A 21859-nucleotide genomic window follows, 5' to 3' on the forward strand; every position below is an offset into this window, starting at 1 on the left:
TAGCCAGCCTAGCTGCTAAAGGTTTTCTAATGAAAACTAGGGTGATATGAAATTTCCCTGATAAAAGGCTCTGTAGGTTTCATCTGCTGTATTAAATACCAGCCTAAAAGGGACGGCGGGAGTCACAAATGGTTGACTAGATATTATCTACTTTTACATTCCAGGGACACTCCTTTGCGCTCCAAACAAAGCCTGAAAATCTGGAGGGGTTGGGGCTGCTTTTTTTTTTTCCTCGAGGCTGGCGAGCTCCTTAAAAGTCTCGATGTTTTTTTTCTGGTGACTCGTTGTTATTCTCTCGGCCGGCTCCTTTTGGGATGCGGGTGTCGGGCTGTGGCGTGGCCAGGTGTCTGTGTGACCGCCATCCCCCCGGGGCCGGGGGACACACCAGGAGCTGTTGAGTGCTGAATGTTAAGCTCGTTCCTTTGTATGGCTTAGAAATCTCTGTTGTCCGGAATTGTACAGATAAGGCAGGCCCATTTGCTTCATTGTCAGGCAATGTAGCTGAATAGAAATGCAAATGTGACATAAGGGGACTGCGCTGGGGAGGCGTTTGCTGTTACCTCCTCTAACAGTGCTCCTGGCTGTTGGAAAATTCCTGTAGAATCCAAGGGGTGCGAGCTCTGTATTTTTTATTTTTTTTTTAAATAATTACCTATAGGTATTAGGGAAGAGTCTCCTAAAGAAAATGCCTCTCCCTTGCAGATGCTTTTATTCTTATGCAGTGGAACGGCTCGGTTTTAACTCCCTTATCAAGAGCTGCATGCACTGCCCAGACTAAATTGGGAGCATCTCCACACTGTTTGACAAATAGATTTTTTGTAAACTGATTTAGCCTTTTCATTGTTTGCATTTCATTATATAGCAGACTTCATGTCACAAAATCGGTATTCATTCAAAATAGAGAATTTAGAGATAGGACTGTAGCCAGATAAAAAAATATTGCACAGCTCAGGTCTATTAACCATAGAATAATAGCAAGTCAGTGATCCAAGGGGTAGTTCTTCTGCAGGGAAGGGCTAACATAACTGAGGTCAGGAGTCAGACCTCAGGACTTCAAATGTGGCTGTCACCAGATTCACAAGTAAATCTACTGGGAAAACAGGGAGAATGAAGGGACCTTGCAGGATAAGGAGAGAGAAAGGCAGCCCAGCTCTTTCATCTTAAATCTGAGGCTTCTCAGTGGATGAAGAATAAAGTCTGATTTGCTTAAGTGCTTCACTTTATTCAAAAACTTCAAGTTGCATCTTCCAAAGCATGATTCAAGGATCTAACTCAATCAGGTTTAGAGAGTTTATTTAGAAAAATACCATTAAAAGAGAGCCGATTCTTGTTTTTCTGCCAAATTCATTATTGAATAAAAGACTGTTAGCATTCTGAAAATATGTGTACTAAATGCAAACAGTGCTAAAGAATGCAGATACGGCCTTTAATAATACTGGAGAAGTTTATGCTAATACCTTAGGAGCAGATAATCTGAAGTTGGAGTAAACGGGTCAGTAGGAAGACTGAGTTGCAACTTTTCCTTTTGATATTTTATGTTTTAAAGCCTTTCCGAATTTTTAAGCTTATTGTTTCCTTGACAATAATAGAGAAATTCTTATCTGTCTCTTAACAGTCATATTGAAATGGTTGTATGCAGAAATTGCTTTAGATTTTCTTGCTGTAACAGCTCCCTGGCATTATCCTCCAGCTTATAAACTGCAGCTGCTTTGGACATAGTCCTGGAAGGGTTCAAGGCAGGTAACAGCAAGGGTGTTCCCCAGGAAATCAGTATTTCATTGGGTAGCATTGTTTGAACTCAGGCTCAGATAAGTTCTAACCATATTATTCTGGGTTGTCTGGTCAGTAAAGGTACTGCATTATGCCACTAGTGTTAGATCTGTTTCCTAGAGGCACAGAAATGGATGTGCTTTCAGGAATAAGGTAATCAGGAACCTGTTATACAATGCTAAAGCATTGTAGGTGATCAGGAATCTGTTCTGCAGTGCTAAACTACTGAGTGGGGGGGTGTGCACTGCCCAAGTCAACATGCATTTGTTTAAGAAAAGGATGCAAAATCTGGCTGTCACCTGGAAGCTCTGTAAGCTTGGAGGGACAAAATTAATAAAGTGGCTTCTAACTAGAATGAAAGATGGAAACATTCACTTCTGTATGTATGTGTTGGTTCAGCTTACTTTCTTGCCACCTATTTTTTGTGTGTGAAGATACGTAGGTAACCAAGAGCCTATAATACATTTACATGTAGTTTGTGTAGGTATAGGCACACACACAGATACATATCTGCAGTAATTGAACCAAATTGTTTGTGATACAAGTGTCAGAAGTGCAGTAAGTCTAAAGGCTGTATTTTCTGGATCAATTCACACCTTGAGTGACTGCTTTAGCGACGAAATATTGACTGGATCTGTTTAAAAGTCATACTGCTATTTTATTGCTTTATTCAGCATAATCAGAATCAAATAATTATCATTCTTACTTTTCCTTTTTTATCTGTTAAAGACAGAAATTTATGTTGTAGGTGAGTTAAACTCAATTTCTGGAGATGTAACACCTGAAATGTGAGCAGAACTGGTGGGAGATAAAAACAGCCTAATATGAAAACTGAAATTTGCATGTTTCTTAAAAAATAAGATATAAATTCAAATTTGCAAGCAAATGAATTAAGCTGAAAGAGCATGGGCAGTATAGTGTTTACACATTAACTATTATACGTGGAGCTAAATCTATTGATTTGAGATTGAATAATTGAACAGGGCTAACTGTCTGGTCAATAGAAGTGAAGCTGCTATAGGACAGAAACAGCGTTGATAATAGAAGGCTTCAGCTGCAGAAAGATGTCATTATGATTGTATACTGTCATTTGAACATACTTACTAATACAGCCAGAAAAAAAAAGGTTTTCATTGTAATAATGTAATGTAACAGGTATTTTAATTAAAAATGTGAGTCTTATATTTATTGTATTAATGACGTTAATGTTCCCTTAGATGTTAGTGTCCAAGTCTACTGGAGATAGCAGGATTGCTGCACTTGTGTTGGTGTGCACTGGCATCTTCTTGGTGGGCTTTCTAAACCTCCTACCCACCACTAAGGGGAAACGAATATAGCAGTGGTCAGCAGCATCTCAGTGCACCCTGACACATCAGGCCCCGGGCTTTCAGGGGGCTGGAGCTGAAGGACCTGGGAAAAAAGCAGTTGGTGGTGAATTCCACTTTTCATTCGAACTCCTGGAACCACACAGTTACCATCTAGAAGCTGCATATCCATGATAACCTTTCTTTAAAGAGTCTTTTCATCTTAATGGTTGGGAGAAGTACAGGGAGTTCTTAATGTCTTCCTGTGCCCACAAGTGTGTGTTCAAGAAATCATGTAACCTGGAGTCTAATTATACCTCTAAACAAAGTTTACATTTTTGAGTGCTCAGTCAGTCACCTGATACAGGCTTTTTAAAAGGCATGTACAAGGAAACAAAATTCAGAATTCTGTTACTACAGGGACAGAGTTCAGTGGCCTTCCATGGAAGCCTCTACCTATTTTAGATCTGAGTGTCTAGAGATAAGGGTAGCTATTACTTTATGGAGAAGGAAGGATTTGTTTACTCTTGAGCATCTGAACTCAGCCTTTGTTACCAGTGGTTTCAGAGCTGTTAATTTCCCATGGTGAAAGCTCTTTTCACCAGCACAATCAGGTTATCCTGTGCTGAGGAGGTTTCACTAGTCTCATTTGTCTTCAGTATTAATTCTGTGCCAAATTCTTGCTTCCTAGGTCAGTGAAATGTTAGAAGAGAGAATCTCACCTTGATCTTGGAGAGAACAGTTATAGGCTGCTTTATTATACTGAATTGTTCCTTAATAATTATTGATAACAGGACAACCATGTAGAAAGTCCCTACTTGACAAACAGACTGGGGGGTTGTGATTTTCAGTAGTTAAAAGAGATGCTTTCCTGAGGTTGGTATTAATTGTAGCTAATCTGTATTTAATTTAGTGTTCCTTGCACCTTTAAAAAGTGCAGCCCCTTTAATCCATTGTTTTAAAAAGCATGCATTAGATGTCAGACAACATAAAGACAGCATGTAGAGATTACCCTGATGTAAGTGATCGTTCCAGTCAGCTAGTGTATGGATAAAAGATTTCCAAAGCTTATGTCACTTGGCAGTTCAACATGATCTAGCTGTTTGTTAATCAGAGAACACGTGAAGAACAAAGGATGGAGAACAAAAATGTTGAAAAGAAGTGTTGTATAGCTAGAAGATGTACAGTGGGACAAGTAATGCTGGGGTAGGATTGGATAAAGCAGTCATGGAAACAATGAACCATAAGAGGGCAAAATTTGTCTCACTTTGTTTCTCGTGACTTGAGTTTGTTGGTAAAGGGGATAACATTTTGTATTCAGGCAGAGAGCATGTTCTGTAAATCTCTTCAGTTACCCGTTCCCTGGGTGTCGCAATAGATTAAGTCGCTGTGTGATGATATGACACCGCCATCACTCGTCTTCCTGGGATATTGCTGGAGGCAACAACAAACCTGTGTCTTTGGCACATGTGAAGGAATTTAGTGCTTGAGGGGTTAAATTACACAGGCTCCCCTGTGGATCAGCTTATGCTTGGACAGTAATAATAGCAATAACATTAATAATAAAAATGCCAGAGCGAAGGGAGTAGAGGGGGAGCAGGGAGAGGAAAAGGCAGAAGAGTGATGGAAGATGGGCTGGGAGTGCCGGGGGTGGGGGCAGGCAGGCTGGAGGATGCGTTTGGTACAGCAGGTGTCCTGTCTCCACGTCAGATGTCGTAGGAGCCTCTGCGACATAGACGTGCACAAATAGACGGCACAAAAGCTTTGAGGGTGGTTGGTGGCTCTGTGCGTGTCTGCGCTCTCGCTTCAAGCCATGATATCCTAGGGCAGTGTAACAAGCAATTCATGTCAGCTCACAGTAAAGATTATTGGTGTTTTCACTGGGGAAATATTTACGCCACATCTTCTTCTATTTTTAGCGCTTTGAGCTTGCAGTCAGGTAGAAGGGCAGGTGGGGGAGTGGGGAGAGACCCATTGAGGGACGTGTCTCATCCCTCAATTAGATGGAGCTAAACCCCTAATCTTGCTTAGGAATAGCTGCTGATGCTAAGTTTTCTTCTTTCCCTTTTGGTTTAGTGGGATATTACATTTCACTGCAGTATAGGTGATAGAATGGGATGTCAACTGGAATGTTTTGATTCCAATAGAAAGCATAAATGCATTTTAAGGAAGGCACTTCTACATAGGTGAGGCCTCCAAAAATAAAAAAACACCAAAAGGTAATGTAAGTGCAGAACAAAGTGTTAGGTTTTTAGGTTGGGTTTTTTTTTTTCTGTTTTTTTGTTTTTTTTAAATTCCTGGATAGAAAAGCCATCACAGTAAAACACAGCAATTTATTGCATTGCTAGGAAAAAAAACCCAAAACAAAACTAACAAACAAAAAGAGAAATCTGAATTTGTTCTCTTTCAGATTTGTTGTTTATCATAATAATCCTTCTAGTGAAAGGGACTAATTTACTCTTTCTATAGGAATATTTTAAGTGTGATTATCATAATATCACAGCTGCTGAAAAGGTCTAAAATAGGGCATTGACCTTGAACGTGTTCCTGCGTTTAGTATGTGGTGCTTAACATTCAAGAAACAATACAACTGCAACTCATTTATTAATGTACAATCTCAAAATGTTAACTCTTGCTCTGTAAATACATGCCACAAGGATTGTAGAAAGCTTGCAGTATCCCATGAAGTACATGTGGTATTTTATCAGTGTAAATATGTATAAGATTTTCAAGATTTCTGCTGGGAATACTCCATAACTAAAGTAAGTTTTCCCTTTGGTACTGCACTAGTTTATGATTTAATTTTTACTGACATTCCACCAGTCATATTATTAGCTTCACAAAATGAAAGTGAAATAATCCTGTATTAATTAAACAGAGCAACTGAATTCCCTCAGTCATCTTATCCTTGGCTGTCTGAGACAGTAATGCACTTCAGTTTCTCTGAAGAAACTTACACTAAAAAAAGAGCTTGGGGTAATAGTGAGATATCCATATTGAAGTGTGTGCCTGAATTATCTTTAGGGAGGAGACCTTTTTTGGTGGGTGACAGGCAATGTGTGTGTGGCTCCCTTCTTTTTTTCTTCTTTTTTCCCCTTTCTTTCATTTTGTCAGAGGCTTTGGAAAAGGTGTTTCGTCAAGAGAATAATATTCATTTATAGCAGTGTGAACAGATTCTATTCTGTACCAGTGAAAGCAGTCATTTAAATACCCATACCCATGCCCTTGAAAATAAAACAAGGAGAAAATATGGAGTATTTATTTGAGACCAGATAAATTGAATGTAGTTCAGTAACGTGGTAAGGCAATTGCTGTTATTTCACAGAGACATTTTTTATATGCTGAGACTGAATGTAGCAGCAAAAGCTAAAAGCCTTGCTCCATGTATTTGTGAACACACCGTGGAAAAGTTCTAAGGAGCATCAGAGATTGTGTTGTGTGAGCTTTTTCCCCTAAGATCAAAACAAAGAGTAATTAATGCTAAGTACAGACTGAAGTAGCAGATGGCTTTCAAGTAATAACTTGATAGTGTTTGTCCAACTATGTACAAACAGGTGAGCAGAATTTGGAACTTCTGAGGCATTAGTTTCTTTAATTCACTAGCAGCATATCCAGGGATGCACAGAGTGCCTTCCAATGAGAAGCACAAAAGAGTAGACAGTGGCAATACTGTTCTAATGTTAATCTTACTGTAGCATTTAGTGAGATCACATCTGAGTCGTGTTTCTTTAATGAGTGATTGTGAATAAAATCACATATTTGATGACACTTATGTATTTATTTCAAATTCTTAACAATACAGTATTTTCCGGCTGGACTTTGAGTAAGGCTCCATGGTGTATTGCAAATCTTTATCTAAAAAGTATGCTTATTCCCAAATAAATCCTCTGCAGCTACCAGACTTTCATATTCTTGCTGCTTCCCTGCTGGCTTGAGCTTGTTGCTCCTTTTGGTAAATACACATTTGACACAATGCACTGCGAGGTTTCTGTGAAGTGCCACTGAACCTCACTTCAGTTGCCTTGAGGTGGTTGTGCTTTAAGAATCTGGCTCTTCTGATGCCTTGAGATGTCTGTAGTATTTAGATGTGAATATGCTTAAAGATGTACTGTTTGGCACACAGGAAAATTTAGATTCACAGAGAGACATGGAAATGTAGGTGCTGCTGAGCAAAGCCCCTTGACTGGTACAGGCACTCCTGACGATTTTTCCCTTCCCCTCTCTTCATTCCATTCCCACTGCTTTGTATAGACTCCTTGTGGTAAGATTTTGCACTGTACATTTTGATAAGTTATTACAGATGTGTGTTTGCATGCATGTTCTTATCGTGTATTCCCTGTAAAATTCAGTAAACTGGTATCTAGATTGCTTTCTCCACCCCCTCTACTGCTTTTATTTATTTCTACAGAAGAGCTTAAAATGAACTTACAGTTAGCCCCAGTTTATTTGCTGCTGTAATCTCTTATCTTGGGGTTTTTTGTGTTTTTTTTTTTTTTTTGTTTTTTTTTGTTTTTTTTTTTTTTTTTCTTGTTTGTTTGTTTTTGGTTTTTTTTCACTTTCCCCAAACTGATCTGTAACTGTGAAACCTAAGTTCAAGAATGTAGCTGGAATTCCAGGCCCCAGTCTGGTGGAGGTGACACTTTCAGTCCCTGGGGGAAGAAGCCAACTGCTTTGTTTATCAACATGCAAAGTACAGCACAATATTTCTGGGTCTCCAAGAAGCAGCACTGGCAGGGCAGAGAGCTGCTTGCTTGGATGAAAGATGCTTGATAGAAAACTAGTGGTGGCTCACAGAGGGAAGAGGAAAAATGCATTATTTGGGGGTGTAGAGGAGGGTGGGGGACAACAAGCTCCTAGTAGTGGAAACTATGGAAATGTGAAAATGAGGGCTTACAGGAAGATAGACCGTGACAGAAGGAGGGACCATCGTGTTTCTGCCCCTAAATATAAAATCTTAGGAGATAATGAACCAAAGTAGGAATTAAGCTAACCTGTGCTTTGGTAAGTTTCAAAATGGATTAGGTGTCAGATTTTCAGGAGGGTGTATTCCAAGGAATGCAATACAGAAAAGTGACCATATCAAATCACACATGCACAGGGAGTCATTTATGGCTGATTTTTATATAAGACATATACATGCAAAGATTTGAAAGCATTTTGGGATAAAAATATTGAAAAACAGACATTTTGGGTATAAATCTATAAACAGACATACTCATATACTTATAAATCTATACAGAGATAAACTAGTACAAACAATATATTTGTATTTGCATGTTTTGCCCATGTGCACATGTAAATCAGTTTGACTTGTATTTTGAGTTTGTATAGTCATACAGATAACTATATATAAAGACATCATATTAAAGTTCTGATTTGATTCCAAATCTACATTTATCAAATTGTTACTTAAAGAGGATGTTCTAACAGAGTAACGTGATTTAATGGCTCCTGTTTTAAAATTTGGTAAAAATGGAATTTTTTTTTGTCTCTGATGTTTCTACAGAGTACTTAAATTTTACTCTACATTTCAGAGCTTTTTAATTCACTGCTCACAAGCAAATTTACATCTTAATTACAGAGTTCACATTTAACAATATAGACAGCATAATGCTGCTGGTAATTAAGCTTTTACTACCTGCTTTTATACAGTAGTCTGAGCTGTAGTTTTGCTGTGTGAGTTCTGATTCCTAAAATTTCAAGTATTTATACCGGGTTTGTGGAAGCAGGCCCAGTGTTCACATAAGGTTAAATACAGAACAGTGGAATCTCCTTGCTGTAAACATACACGAACATGTCTATTGAACCTACATATGTTGGAATTTGGTTCTGTTGCTGTATTTTTTTTTTTTTTTGTAAAATGCTGTGAAACAGATCTGGAGAGGGCATTTGTGTGAATAGTGCTGCTGCATTCTGAGGGTTCGCACTGATTTGTTTTGATCTAAGAGACTGCCATTTGCATCATGTTAGGGCTCCAGTCACAAAAGATTTTATATGAGTTGAGCTGTATTCTAAGAAATTATTGTCTTTCCAGTGTTGGTTTGGTTTTTTTTCTGGACAGAAACAGCCTGCATCTGTTTTCACTGGTAGGGACAGAAACGCTTTGAACCTGGAAAATATGTATAGTGCCTTAGTTGCAATATTAAATAAAGGTGGTAGCTTTTGAGAAAAAAAAATTCATCCCATATTCATTACTGATTCTTTCAAAACAGGATTTGTGCATGTGTTTCAGTGCAAACACTGTCCATAATGTCCCTAAATTTGAGTACTTTCTTTGTGTTGGAACAAGTTTAATCAGGAATCTTTCATACACCAGAGAACAACTCTGAGCTGGCTGTAAGCAGTGTTTTGCTGGAACCGGGCTTGGTGATGTTTATACAGGCATGCCTACAGGGATATGTGTTTATTGCCCTTTTAGTTCAGCAAAACTTACTTTACAAAAAACCCAAACCCCCAAGCACTGTAGAGGTCTAGGCACCCTCCCAGATTCACTAATGCAGAGCTACTCCCGTGCAGCCCTTATCTCATTAAAATGAGGCAGGCTGAGTTGGTCCTCTCTAATCCCTGCACACTAACAGAGGAAATTGATCAGTTCTGGATCTTTTCTTTCTCATTCCTAAATACACACATCTAAACATCCAAATACGCGCAGAGGCATATGCTTTATACATATATAGATATATTTATAAATACGTCCCCCCCCACCATGTTGTATAGAAATACGCGTACCTGTATTCGCCCCCAGCTGCACCCATTATGTTCAGGACTGGATTTGAGTGCTCGTTTTGTTAGGGATGTCTTTTTTTATTTCTTTTCTTTTTTTTTTTTTTTTTAAACTAAGTAGAAAAGGAAAGTTTTAATTTTTAAATAGGAAGTTATATATCTCTATATTAGGTAGCTGTATAATTTTAATGTTTTTTATGTATAATATATACATAGCCAAATTCCAGCCCGTTCCCCCTCCCCATTCCCCCCAAAAGCAACTCGCACGACAATGAAAAGTTGAGTTACCCAGAGGCTTCGGCAGGCTGCGCTTGGCGTTATAATTATTTGTTTTCCCCCGGCGCCGAGCAGTTCCAAAGGTTAGGGAAGCGGCGTTCAGGAGAGCGCGCCGGGAGCCGAGCCCGGCTGCCGCCACAGCGAAACGCCACGACCGGCAGCGGCGGCGGCGGCGCAAACTTCATCCTCTACCTTTGCGCGCAATCCTTAACCGGGAGCCTGCCAAGGTACCTGCCGAAGTTGGGGCCGGGCGGGAAGGGAAGGGAAGGCGGGAAGCGGAGCGGGCAGCCCCGGTCGGTCGGTCGGTCCGGCGGCGCGGGCATGTCCGCCGCCTCTGCCCCGGCCGCCGCCGCCGCCTCAGGCCGCTCCCCCGTCCCCACCCTCTACCTGCCGCGCGCCCCGCGCGCCGGGCCGGCGCGGCGCCCCTGGCGCCTGATTGGCCGCGGCCCCACCAATCGGCCGTCCCCCCGGGCCGGGGCATGCATATGTACAGCCCTGCTGCATATTCATGAGCTCCGCGCGGGGCTTTAAGTCCTTGATTAGGCGCGCGGGCGAGCTTTTGGTCCCCGCCCGCCGCCGCCGCCGCCGCGCCCGGAGCGCGCCCGTGCCAAGTGCGCGGCGCTCGGCCACGGAAACTTTGCTTTCACCGCGGGGGCGCACGGAGGATGGTCGCCGGGCGCACATGGATTCGGTAGAACTTTGCCTGCCGGAGCCGCTCTCCCTGCACTACGAGGAAGAGTAGGTACCGCTCCCCGCCCCCACCCCACCGCCGCACGCCGCCTGCCCCAAAACATGACAGGCGCCTAAGACGCCGCTGCAGGTAACGCTGCGCCGCGGCCGCGGGCGGGAGCCGGCCCGGGGCACTGCGCGGCCGCTGCGCGCCGTGGGGGGGGCCGGGCGGGAGGCGCCCGGCGGGAGCGGTGCTGGCGGCGGGCGAGCGCCCGGCCCCACGGCCGCGCCGGCGCTCGCCGTCTGACAGGTGCGCCGGCTCTCCGGCAGCGCCGGCGGAGAGGCGGCGGCGGGCGGGAGGGCGCCGGCCGGGAGCGGCCGCCGGCGCGGTGCCCGGTGCGGTGGCGGCCGCTGGTGCGGTGCGAGCGCCCTGCCGGGGGGCGCCGCTCCGGACCCGCGGCGTCAGCGGCCGGGGAGGCGGCGCGGGGCACTTGGCCGGGTTCCGCGCCGCTCGGCGTGTCCCTGCCCGCGCCCGCCGCTCCCCACAAAGGGCAGCCGAACACACTTTTTGAGGAGCCGCAGTTGTTGGCTGCCACTTCTCAGCTACCTGGCGGAGTGACTCCGGCGGAAAGCGCGGCGCGCAAACAGAACCGGGCAGTCCGGGGCTGAGGAGCGGCTCCTGAACTTGAATTCAGCCCGCAGCCGGGATTAAATATTAGTATATCACGGGAGCTGTCACCGGTTCATTTTTCTTCGTGTCGAGCCACTTAGGTCGCTGTGGCCCGGCCTTAGGCCGGAGTGACGGGAGCGGCGAGGAGCAGCACCGGCCGGCAGGCAGCACCGCCGCGGCCGCGGAGAGGCTGCACTGGAGGTGACAGTGTACTATAGGTGGATGCCCACTAGCTGTCCTTACTGCCTGCACTCTGCACGGCTGGTGGCAATTAAGCCAGGCATGAAAAGTGAATTGCCGTGATCGCATGTTAGGGGAAATAGGAGGGGAAGTAACGAATAGCCTGGCTGGCAGGAATGCAGTTTGGGAAGGGGACGCGGGGAAAAGCCACTGTAGTGTTTTGGGGGGGGTAAAGAAAAAATAAACAGGGGTAGGGTGGCCTCTCAGTTATGGCTTATAGGTCAGCGCACTGTATATAGTGTAAGATAGCTTCGTAATGTAAGAATGCAGCTTCCACAGCTTTTACTAACAGTGACACGTTTTTCATAAAATACACAAAAAGATGATAAGTTGATTTTTTTTGTTGTTTTTCTCTTTTTTTTTTTTTTTTTTTTTTTTTTTTTGGTGTGGCTATTTCACACCCCCCCCACACCCCCCCAAAGGAGCTTTCTTGAATTTACCTTCTTACAGCTAATTTGAATGATTAGTTTAGATAAGCCTCTTAGAGTAGATGCATTTAAATGAAATCGGGGCACATGTCTTTTTGGCTCTGATGCAAGATTCAAACTAATTTTTTTCTTCCTCTGACTCAATTAAAAGTAATCTCAAAACACTCTTAATACATTGTCTGAGTGCAGGGCTGGAGGCATGTGGGATTGAGTGGACACTAGAGAAAGAACTAACATTCAGAAACATACCTGCTTCTCAATCTCAGTTAACAAACACCGGAGTTTTAAATGTTATTAATATCTATTATAACTGTGATGTGATACATACTGTAACATGCATATGCACATGTAAGCGTAAAGACATACAAATAGATGTAGGAGTTTCTGCAGCTCTTATGGATAAGGGTAGAGAGGATTCGAGCTAAAAATTGTCCGAACATTTTGGGAGTGCACAGACATCTGTCTGACCATCACTAGGTATGCTTTGATTTTAAGGCAGAGCTTGTTAAAGAATGCAATAACTTAAAGCCAGCTGCAGTCTTAGCTTTTTGCTCTTTCAGCAATAACAATAGCACTAATAATTACTAATAGTTAATAAGCTAACAGATGCAATAAATATATCTGCTCTTTTTGACATATGTGTCAGTTTAATAATTTTAAATGAATTGCTGCGTTCATAACGGGAAATCTCCTTCAACCTCTGATTAAAATGTAACGTTGACTAAAGGATTATAGAGCGGACTTAATTTTACCGACTGTTTTAACAGTTGTCACAGCTGTTGGAAGAAGGAAAGGCAATTGAAACACTCCAAAAAAGCGGGGGAGGGTGGGGGGGGGGGGGTAGGGAGAGGATAGAACAGCAGTAGTTTAGAAAATTTAAACGTGGTCTGTGAATGCCAGACATAGAAAATTGAGGAGATTTGTAACTCCAGAAAGCTTCTGCGCGCTGCGTACATTTGCGTTTTGTGGCTCGCTGTGTTTCATTCATTTGAACATGTAGCTGTTTTTCTCAGTTTCTCCATTTAAAAGCGTGCAACAGTGTTTAAATGTGAAACAGATTCATCTGTTCCCATGCATAGATTTTCATCTTACAACAGAACCGATAGAATACGCGGATGATGAGAAATAAAGGTTATGTAGAACGGCTGTAACATTTAGAAAGTGGACGTAGGTGTCACATCATGTGAGTACTTCAGTTCAGTGATGGTCGGTGTACATATTTTGTATTTTTCTAACCATTCTCATGTTGCGGTGTGGGAAGGGTCTGTGGAGTCACCCTGTGAGTCTGGCCAGGTTGTGTTTGTGTATGGATGAATATGAGTGTGTGCGTTACTCATATGTATATATATTTGTGTGTTGGTGTGTGTGCGAGGTGATTATATGCGAAACACGAAGGAGTTTATGTCAGTTTCACTCTTTAAAATATTTGGGCATAACCTCAAATTGCCGAAGAATTTTTTCAGAAGTGTCTTTCATTCATAAAGGCAGGAAAGGGGCAGACTGAAGAACGCTTCTTTGTGAAGTGGGAAGCAGCACTTGATTCCGCTCCACGGTTTCTCCAGGCTCTGGAGGTCTTTAACCTTGCCCGTTTGTCTTATTAGATAGCTTGTTAGAGCTGTTCCTGAGAAATACAGCCCCGGGCTGGTGTTCCCGCGGGTCTCCAGTGTGTGGGGTGGCACACAGCCCTGGGTGGGCACACAGCCCCTGCCTGGGCTGTCCCCTGGAGCAGCAGGCAGGCCTTGGTCCCTTCTTCCTTCCCTGCTTCCGGTCGCAGGGACTTCGCTTTTTTGGTTCTGCTACACTGCTGGCAAGTTTTTGAATCCTGCAGAAAGTATAAAGGGTTTGTGCTGAAATGTCTGTCTGGCAGATTTTCTTGTACTGGGGCTTACCCCTCTTCTAGTGATGGGTGCTCATTTTAATGTGTTTATGGTTGTGCTCTTTTATTTACTGAGCCTGGTGCGTTGCAGCGGTAATTAACCCATGTTATTAGCAAAGCCCTTGTGGATATCCATTAATTCTCTCGAATGGCTGATCATTTTTTTCTGTACTTTTCCCCCCTGCTTTTTCCTAAGAATCGCTGTCCTTTTTCTGACAGACCTTAAGCTTTAACATTTCCTACAAATTTCTTTTTAAACTGAGGCAGGTAGAAGGGCATTATCCCCATAGTTCCATAATAAAGAATAACTATTGTCTTAACAAACTGTTCTCAAAGACGCTAACGGGAAACAAAACAACTGTGAGAATCTGTAGGGAACAATTTATTTAATTATTATTTTTCAAAACACATGCTTAATGATAAGAAAAGAGATAAGAATTTTCTCAGCGTATTTTTTTTTTGTGTGGCTGCAATAGCTGTTGTGAATATTTTAGCGTTCATATTTTAATCAGATTTCAACTTAGTTAATAGCACTTTGGGCATTTAAAAATATTGAGCCAGCAGAAAAATACTTGTGCTTGCACTGCTGAGAAAAGATAAGGGCCACCTCATTAGCCAACCCTACTTTTGCAATTAATTTCAAATACATGGTGCTATTCATCAAATAGAGAAGGAAACTTGTCTATGATAATATTTAACAATACTTGAAGCCCACTTTGCTTAGAGTAGCTAAAAAGTATGATATGTTTATTTTCACAGATATGTCACTCCACATGCTGTGCTGCAATTTCTGTATATTACAAAGTTACAAAGACAGAAAAATTATGGTATAAAAATATAATATATTCATGAATAAGTGACAAGATTATTCATTTTACAGAGCAGTTTTTAAAGAACTGACCCTGGGCCTGCAGGGAGGTTGCTCGTACCTCTGTAGATGTATAAGTAGGAATGAAAAAAATGCTTATTTAACCTTTCAAGGAAGTATATAAAATAATTATTTTTTTTGCTTAGAATATGTGAAATGTATAGGAGAAGTAGGAAAAAAATATGAAAGGAATTCTCACTCCTATTGAATCCTGAAGTAGCTTCTGTCTATAAGATAAGCTTTGCTATGAATTTGCTGTGAAAAAGAATTCATGGGGGGAAGAAACAATAAAATGTTGATCCGTTACAAGTGCATATGAGCCTCATGCTACCGAGCTCTCTAGAGGAAATCTGTGATTATGCTGGGCCAGTTTGTTCAGTTTTTATCTCTTTTACATCCACTGGCCTTGTATTAAATTGTCATTGTCCTAAAGCACATGAGAGAGAAATGAATTGCATTTCTCGACATGCTCTGACAGTGAAATATTTAGCCTCTCTGTCTCCAGTCATACTCATATGTACGTTTGATAGTGCAGGGATGACACCAGCAGTCGCTGCAGCTTGACACTCCACTTATTACATGTTCTTTTACATTTCGTGTGTTGTCTTTTAGGCTTGACTTAGGGAGTCATACATGCACAGTCGTGTCTGTAGCAGCATTGTACGTATGCGGTTTTGTTTTGTGTGCTTGCATTTTGTGTGAAATCTTCTGCCTGTGCACAGCAAGTTTTGTGTTCAAACACGTTAATATCCATACCTCTGTGTGTGTGTGTGTTCCAGGTGTGTAGTGTATTCTCCTTATGCAGTTTTGGCAATGTGTATCTATTGTTGTGTGTTAGCCACAGACATACACACAGTAAGTATAAATACATGCAGAGCTATATAACTTCCCTCTGTACAGTTGCTTGTCAATAAGCAGCTGCCTTTATGTGGTTTTATGTGGGTTTTTTCTTATCTATGAGGAGGGATCTGGCCAGCAATGTAAAGTATTTACACCTCATTTTGTTTCAGATTCTCCATGTAATCTAGCAGGTTTTGTATTGTACTCATAGTTTTGCTTTTAAAAGATGCTGTATTTTTTTATAAATTTTTTCTCTTGCAAGTAAATGGGAAGTCTGATATTTATTCACATTTCTACAAGTTTTGGCTGTCAAACAGATTTATTTTTTCAGCTAAATATGTCCTTGGACATACAGTTATATTTGCATCTAAAGAATATAATTATTTTTAGGGGGGAAGCCTCCTGCATATGGTTGTTAACATACATCTCGATGTCCTCAGACAAAAGTATAAAATACATATGCAGTTTTAATGGTCCTTAGTCCTCTCCAGAAGTCCTATAATTGTGGGGGTTTTGTTTTCTTCTTTTGATATGGTTCTGTTATCCAGAAGTAAAAATACTATGAAACTGTTAAAGAAAAATATTAAACTAAATTTTATACTGCTTTTTCAGATAGTATTGCTTAATTATTCTTTAAAGGACTTGGTATTGCTTTTTCAGTAGCACTTTGGAGAGTAACTTCTATAGGATATTGCCTTTTGACTTCTATGTCTTATGAAACAATTTATGTATTTTCTGTGTTACAAAAGCTTTAAATCTCTTGGGTTTGTTTACATAATGCTTGTAATGTTTTTCAATTAATTTGTATTTCCTTCAAACAAAGAAGGGCTTTTCTCTTTGCTGTTCCTTAACATAGCAGGTTTGCATCAAAGGGAATCTTATCTAATTTCCAATTATTTTCCTCTTTTAAGTAGCATAGCTTTTTAATCAGAGCATCATTACCCATTTCTTTTAAAATTGAAATATTTATTTTTTCATTTCAGCTTCTTACACTTGCTAGAAAATTGTCTATTAGCAGCCTAATGAAAGTTAATGCAATAAAAGTACTTTTACAGAGTATAAGACAAGCATATGCTGTTTTTCTGTACCGCTGAATGTCTTATTCTTACCATGGGGTCACCACCCTGAATTTTTATGTCATCTAGATGAAATTTTCTTATTTAGATCAAAATTATTTACAAGGCAAATAAAAAAAAAGAACCCCACAAAACATACTATTTTGTGACACTAATACAGAACCTTAAGTATGAAATTGGAGGAGGATCACCCTACACTGTTTAAATTAGTATAGTGGGGTGTATGAAATAGAAGGCCCTTGTCCTTGGTCTATTCAAGCCATTTCTAATATCCGTGTTCAGAATTGTGCACGTTTATTTATATGGTAACCTGCTGAAATATGATTAGTTACCCCTATGCACACGAGAATAGTCTAAATATATCCTTTTATCATACAATGAAAATTATATTCTCTTTTCCTGTGTAAAATCTCTTTGCAGCTTTGAGCTGCTGTCTTTATATGGGAGGGCAGATTCTTTTAAAGGGTTGTCTTCTGAAACCATACTTTAAGGTAAAGTGATTAGAGGTTTTTCAAGTTACTACTCTGTAGCATAGCATAGATGTCTGTTACCACTCTCTGTGTTTTCATGTTGCTATAAGTGAAAAAAAAACCCCTGCACATCTCCTTTTCATCATTTTGATTGGAACTACATACCATATGTAATGTGTTTTGGCAGCACTTACCTAGCCAAAGAAAACAAATTAATATTAGCCATGCTGAGGGGTGTCAGAAGTATCACAGATGTGTCGATTTAGCTTTGCTCCATCACACACTCTTTCCTTAAACAACTGGTCAAGCTGTCGCAAAATGTACTGTTGGCTACAGTGAGATTCTAATAGGTGTGATCAGAGATTGATGGCTTTGGCAAGTTAGAATGAGAAGACGATGTGGAGTCACTGCTGCTTGTTTTGAATGGCCTTAGGAAAAAAACCCAACTCTAAAGAAACAAAAATTTAAAAACCCTAAAATCCAATTAAAAAATTTTAAGCCAGCCGTGTGTGCTCACAAACCTCCCCAGCCCCCCAAGCCAACTACATATGAAATAATGTAAAGTCCTGTAGATGTAGAGATGCTGGTAAGTGAAATGAAAAAGTCGTATCTAAAATGTACTGCTAGCTTGTTCCTAAGCATTTTTGAAATTCCTTCCCATATTAAAGATGCCAGGATGGGTGGGGAGGAGGTGACTTGTTATATTCAATCTGTTCTTACCTGTGCTATTGCTGCTCTTTCCCCCTTTCCCTCTATTTCTGGGTTTGTTTCTAGAGTTGTTTTTGGAAGAAACACTTTTTTCAATCTCACACATACTAAGGAAATACAAAACAAGAAAATCTAGTAAAAACAGTAGTTAACTAAAAAGGTGAAATAATTCTCTTTTATGTGTGCTTTGCAGGGTACTACTGGCAGTTTGTATAGTTTCCCATATTTTGAAAATGTAAAAAAAAGAATCAAGCCATTTTCTATGTATTCTTTATTTACTTTTAATTTTTTTTTCTGTCTTCAGATTTGCTGTAGGATTTGTTTCCTGTCTTTGTGAAGGATGAATGCCAGTGTCCCTTTATGTTTAAGTTAGTATTTTATTGGTTTAGGTGAACTGTGATATACTCTGGCAAGTATTAATGCTAAAATACTTTTCAGAGGGATTAATTTCAGCAAGTCTGTGAGGCTTTCTCCTGCACAACTTTTTTTTCACTTTTAAGCGAAAAAAAAAAAAAAGGAAAAGCATCAAGTTTAAAAAGCGCTAAAACTTACCTGCCAGCTAAAGTAGACTTAGAGTGCGTTTCCAAAGCAAATGCTCATAGCAAAATTATCGTTGAAGAATGGTAAAATTCTTACATCAAAAAGTGGGGGTTTTTTTCACTCCTTACCGTGGTAGTTGAGTGCTCTGTGAATGCAAGTTTTTCTCTACTGAATTATATTCACTTTCCCATCAGTGAAAGAATTCCCTGGCAATGTTCTCATAGCAGCCGCCACCATGGCGGGGCAGGCGAGATGCTCCGAAGTGGCACGAAATGCCACGTCTGCATCCAGCTGTGCATTGGAGGGGTGACACTGGGATTCCCGGTGGCCGAGTGACATCCAGGGACACGCCAGGGCTCTCCTGGCAGGAGCCGGTCGTTGCAGGGCGATGCTGAGGGTGGCTGACATTGGTGTGAATGACACCTGTGCCATCAATCAGCAGGCCCTGGTGTCACAGATGGAGAAACAACAACGGGCCGCATTACCCGGCGCTGCACACTTGGCTTGGCTCGGCTCATTGTTCTGCCACAAATCTCCAGGATGGCTGGTTCTGCGCCGGGAGCCGCGGCAGAGGCGCGGGATGGGCTCAGGTGGTGGCACGGGCCTGCCCTTTGCTGCTCCAGCAGAGGCACTCGGGGAAGGGCTGTCATGGCAGGGCCGGCGGGAAGGAGCCTCCAGCTTCCAAGGAAGGCTGTAATTAATCAAAGAGCCGAAACTCAGGATTTCTCCTGGCGTTCCAGAAGTTTTCATTTAGCAAGCTGAGAGCGCCCAGCCAGGTTGACGTTTAACTCTTCAAATGCTGCGCTGGTCCTGGGAATACATTGTCGCTCCAAGGAGAACGGAGGGATGCCGTGCCTGTTTCCTATGGCAGGTGAAATCTTCAAAGCCATGGCTCTTCTGATGTAGTTGGTCTGCTGTTATTCCTCAGTAGTTAGCACTGAAAATTCTGTATCTGAGACACTGAATGAGAAGGAGAGTTTGAGAGCCTTGCTTGGGGGATTTTTTGTTTTGTTTTTGTGGTGGGTCTTTTAGTGCCAGGTAAAGGCTGGATCCTGAGAAATCACCGTCTTGTTCCGGACAAAACCAGTAAAGGTATTTAAATGCCTTCAGGCACTGTAACCGTTTTCCTTTCTTTCTTTCACTTTTTCACCCTTTGCGAATCAGAGACATTTCTTAGAGGACAGGAGAACAGAATAAACAAAAAAGCAAATAGAAATTAGTTTTTTCTACTGGTAGGGCCCGTGTCAGATCTGTTTTGAATGCATTTGAAACCTATTGCTTTTGTGCTCTTTTCCAAGTAGTACCAGATAAATACCTGTGAAATATTGAGATGGATGTGATCATTGTTCACAAAATTTTTCTCATTTTTTCCCTCCCTACATCCCTTTTGTGTTAAGCGCTATGGAGTGACTGTATTTTTGTATTTTGAAGCTAATTCACTGCTTCTGGTTTAGTTACAGCTAATGTCAAGCAGAAAACCTGTGACATGCCAGAAACAGGCTACAGTGTGCTGAAGACACAGCTTATGTTTGATTGTGTGTAAATACAGTTAGTTAGTTGGGTTTATCTGATAGCCTGGCAGAAAGAGAGAGGAGCAGTACAAACTGTTTTCAGTAACTGTGCTGTTCATACACCTGATAAGATTGAGAGTGCTTTTGAACTACTGATATGCTTTGAATAAGAAAAGAATAATCACATCCATTGGCACCGGCTTATCAGGAATGAAGTAAAATGCCAGCACTTCTGCATTAGCAAAAGTAAATGTTTTAGACACTTTGGGCCTTTTTTCCATTTAAATTAAATAGCAGGGTGCTTTTGAGTGTGCTGTAATGAATGGAAGGATTTATTACCTTGACAAAATTACAGGTGAATGTGTTGAGAGAGGAGTCCTCGGCAACAATAACAGCTCTTTTGATAAGTGGCTACATCTATTCATGCTTTTGGTACAGAAATGCAGCAATTTTGTCCTTTCTTGCTTTATGAAGTGGAGTGGCTAACTTACAATGTGCAGTTCTTCACAGTGTAACGTACTTGTGCAATTTGTAATGTATTGGCAACACATTTAATATTTGGCGCGTAACACGGCTGTTCATAAAATAATGCTTGATCATTTACTAGTGTGTCTGCTGCCTTCAGTTGCTGTGTATTTTCATGTTTGAAAAAGAATGTATCTCAGAGTATTTGCTGGGAAGGCAAGGTATGATTCATCATTAACTTACCCCAGCAGGCATGAAGCGTGCTCAGATGCACTATTATTTTCTTAAAAGTTTGCTGATTTGTATTTTTGTACCCTTTTTAAAATTTTATTTCTTGGTTCTTTTTCTTTCACATGCCTACAATTAATTCTGGGATATTCGAATTTGACGAATGATTGTGCAAGAGCATATTTGATTGATTTTGGATTATTATTGATTACTGTCAATGAGATCGCTGTGACACTTTGAAATCAATGATATACGATTAAACCAAAGCCCCGCTGTTCTATACATTAGGTAGCAGCCAGGAATTTAGGAACTGAATGTTCACAAGCTATAAATTGAGACAATGTTCAGATTTAGATAGCCCTTTGTTTGGCATTTATTCACCAAAATACGTTTCTTAGGAAAGTTAGTTTTCCCAAGTGCGAGCTTTCAGTAAAAGAAAGGTCATTGATTTAAGGTTTATTAAATTTTAGCTAAAAACAACTGGCTCCATTTGGGTGTAAAATAATTTAAGTACTTACTGCAGGCAACCTTCATGCTTTAGAGCTGTTGCTCAAAGGTTTCATTCTTCTATGAAGATGTCAACTGTAAATATAAAAATGCATCACTGAAAATGTAATGGTTTAAAGATTCTAACTGAAATAAAAATTCCTGCCTGGGGAAAGCACTATAATCAAAATAAAGTAGTCTTAACTTTTTTTTTTTTCCTGCGGAGGCTGCACTTGAAAAGAGTGCTTCAAGGCAGCAGGTAGCAAGGTTGGTAGGGAATGCCAATTTCTATTTATTTATTTATTTATTCTCCCCCACAGATGATGATAGTCTATCTTTGGAATCAGCAATACACTTCAGCCACTAATACAGGCAATATGTAAGCTGCTGCCACAACCTCTGAAATGCAGTATCCTGGCATTTAAGTCAACTTTATAATCTGGCAAAAACCCTCCTTGGCAATATTAAAATCTAGCTTCTGAAGCACTTTTATTTCTGAAAGCTTTTTATGTCTTTTTGTATCTCTTTAGCATATATTAAATTTCTCAGGAGCAGTGGCCTGGATGTACACTTGATGGATGACTGGGGTGGGGATTCTTCTCCCCTTCCCCCTGCCTTTTTTACCCCCTCCTAATTAAAAAAAAAAAAAAAAAAAAAAAAAAAAAAAAGATGTAATACTTGTGTATTAGGTAATGCTGGAACAGGAATACT

At 41.0% G+C, this 21859-nt stretch overlaps 1 protein-coding gene across 11 annotated transcripts in view; it reads left to right on the forward strand.

Annotated features, from left to right (window-relative positions):
• Nucleotides 1-21859, forward strand: part of ESRRG (estrogen related receptor gamma) — a 371585-nt gene that overhangs the window by 202121 nt on the left and 147605 nt on the right. Inside the window, exon 1 of one of the 11 annotated variants that reach the window (XM_014876861.2) lies at nucleotides 10632-10811. The exons of the other annotated variants lie outside the window; for them this stretch is intronic. Within the exon in view, the coding sequence (XP_014732347.1) occupies nucleotides 10756-10811 (56 nt within the window). The 5' untranslated portion in view covers nucleotides 10632-10755. Of the gene's footprint in view, nucleotides 1-10631; nucleotides 10812-21859 lie in introns of those variants that run through there. 11 annotated transcript variants of the gene reach the window in all.

This window comes from Sturnus vulgaris, chromosome 3, assembly GCF_052056855.1.
Source record: "Sturnus vulgaris isolate bStuVul1 chromosome 3, bStuVul1.hap1, whole genome shotgun sequence".
In the NCBI taxonomy this organism is placed as follows: Eukaryota; Metazoa; Chordata; class Aves; order Passeriformes; family Sturnidae; genus Sturnus; species Sturnus vulgaris.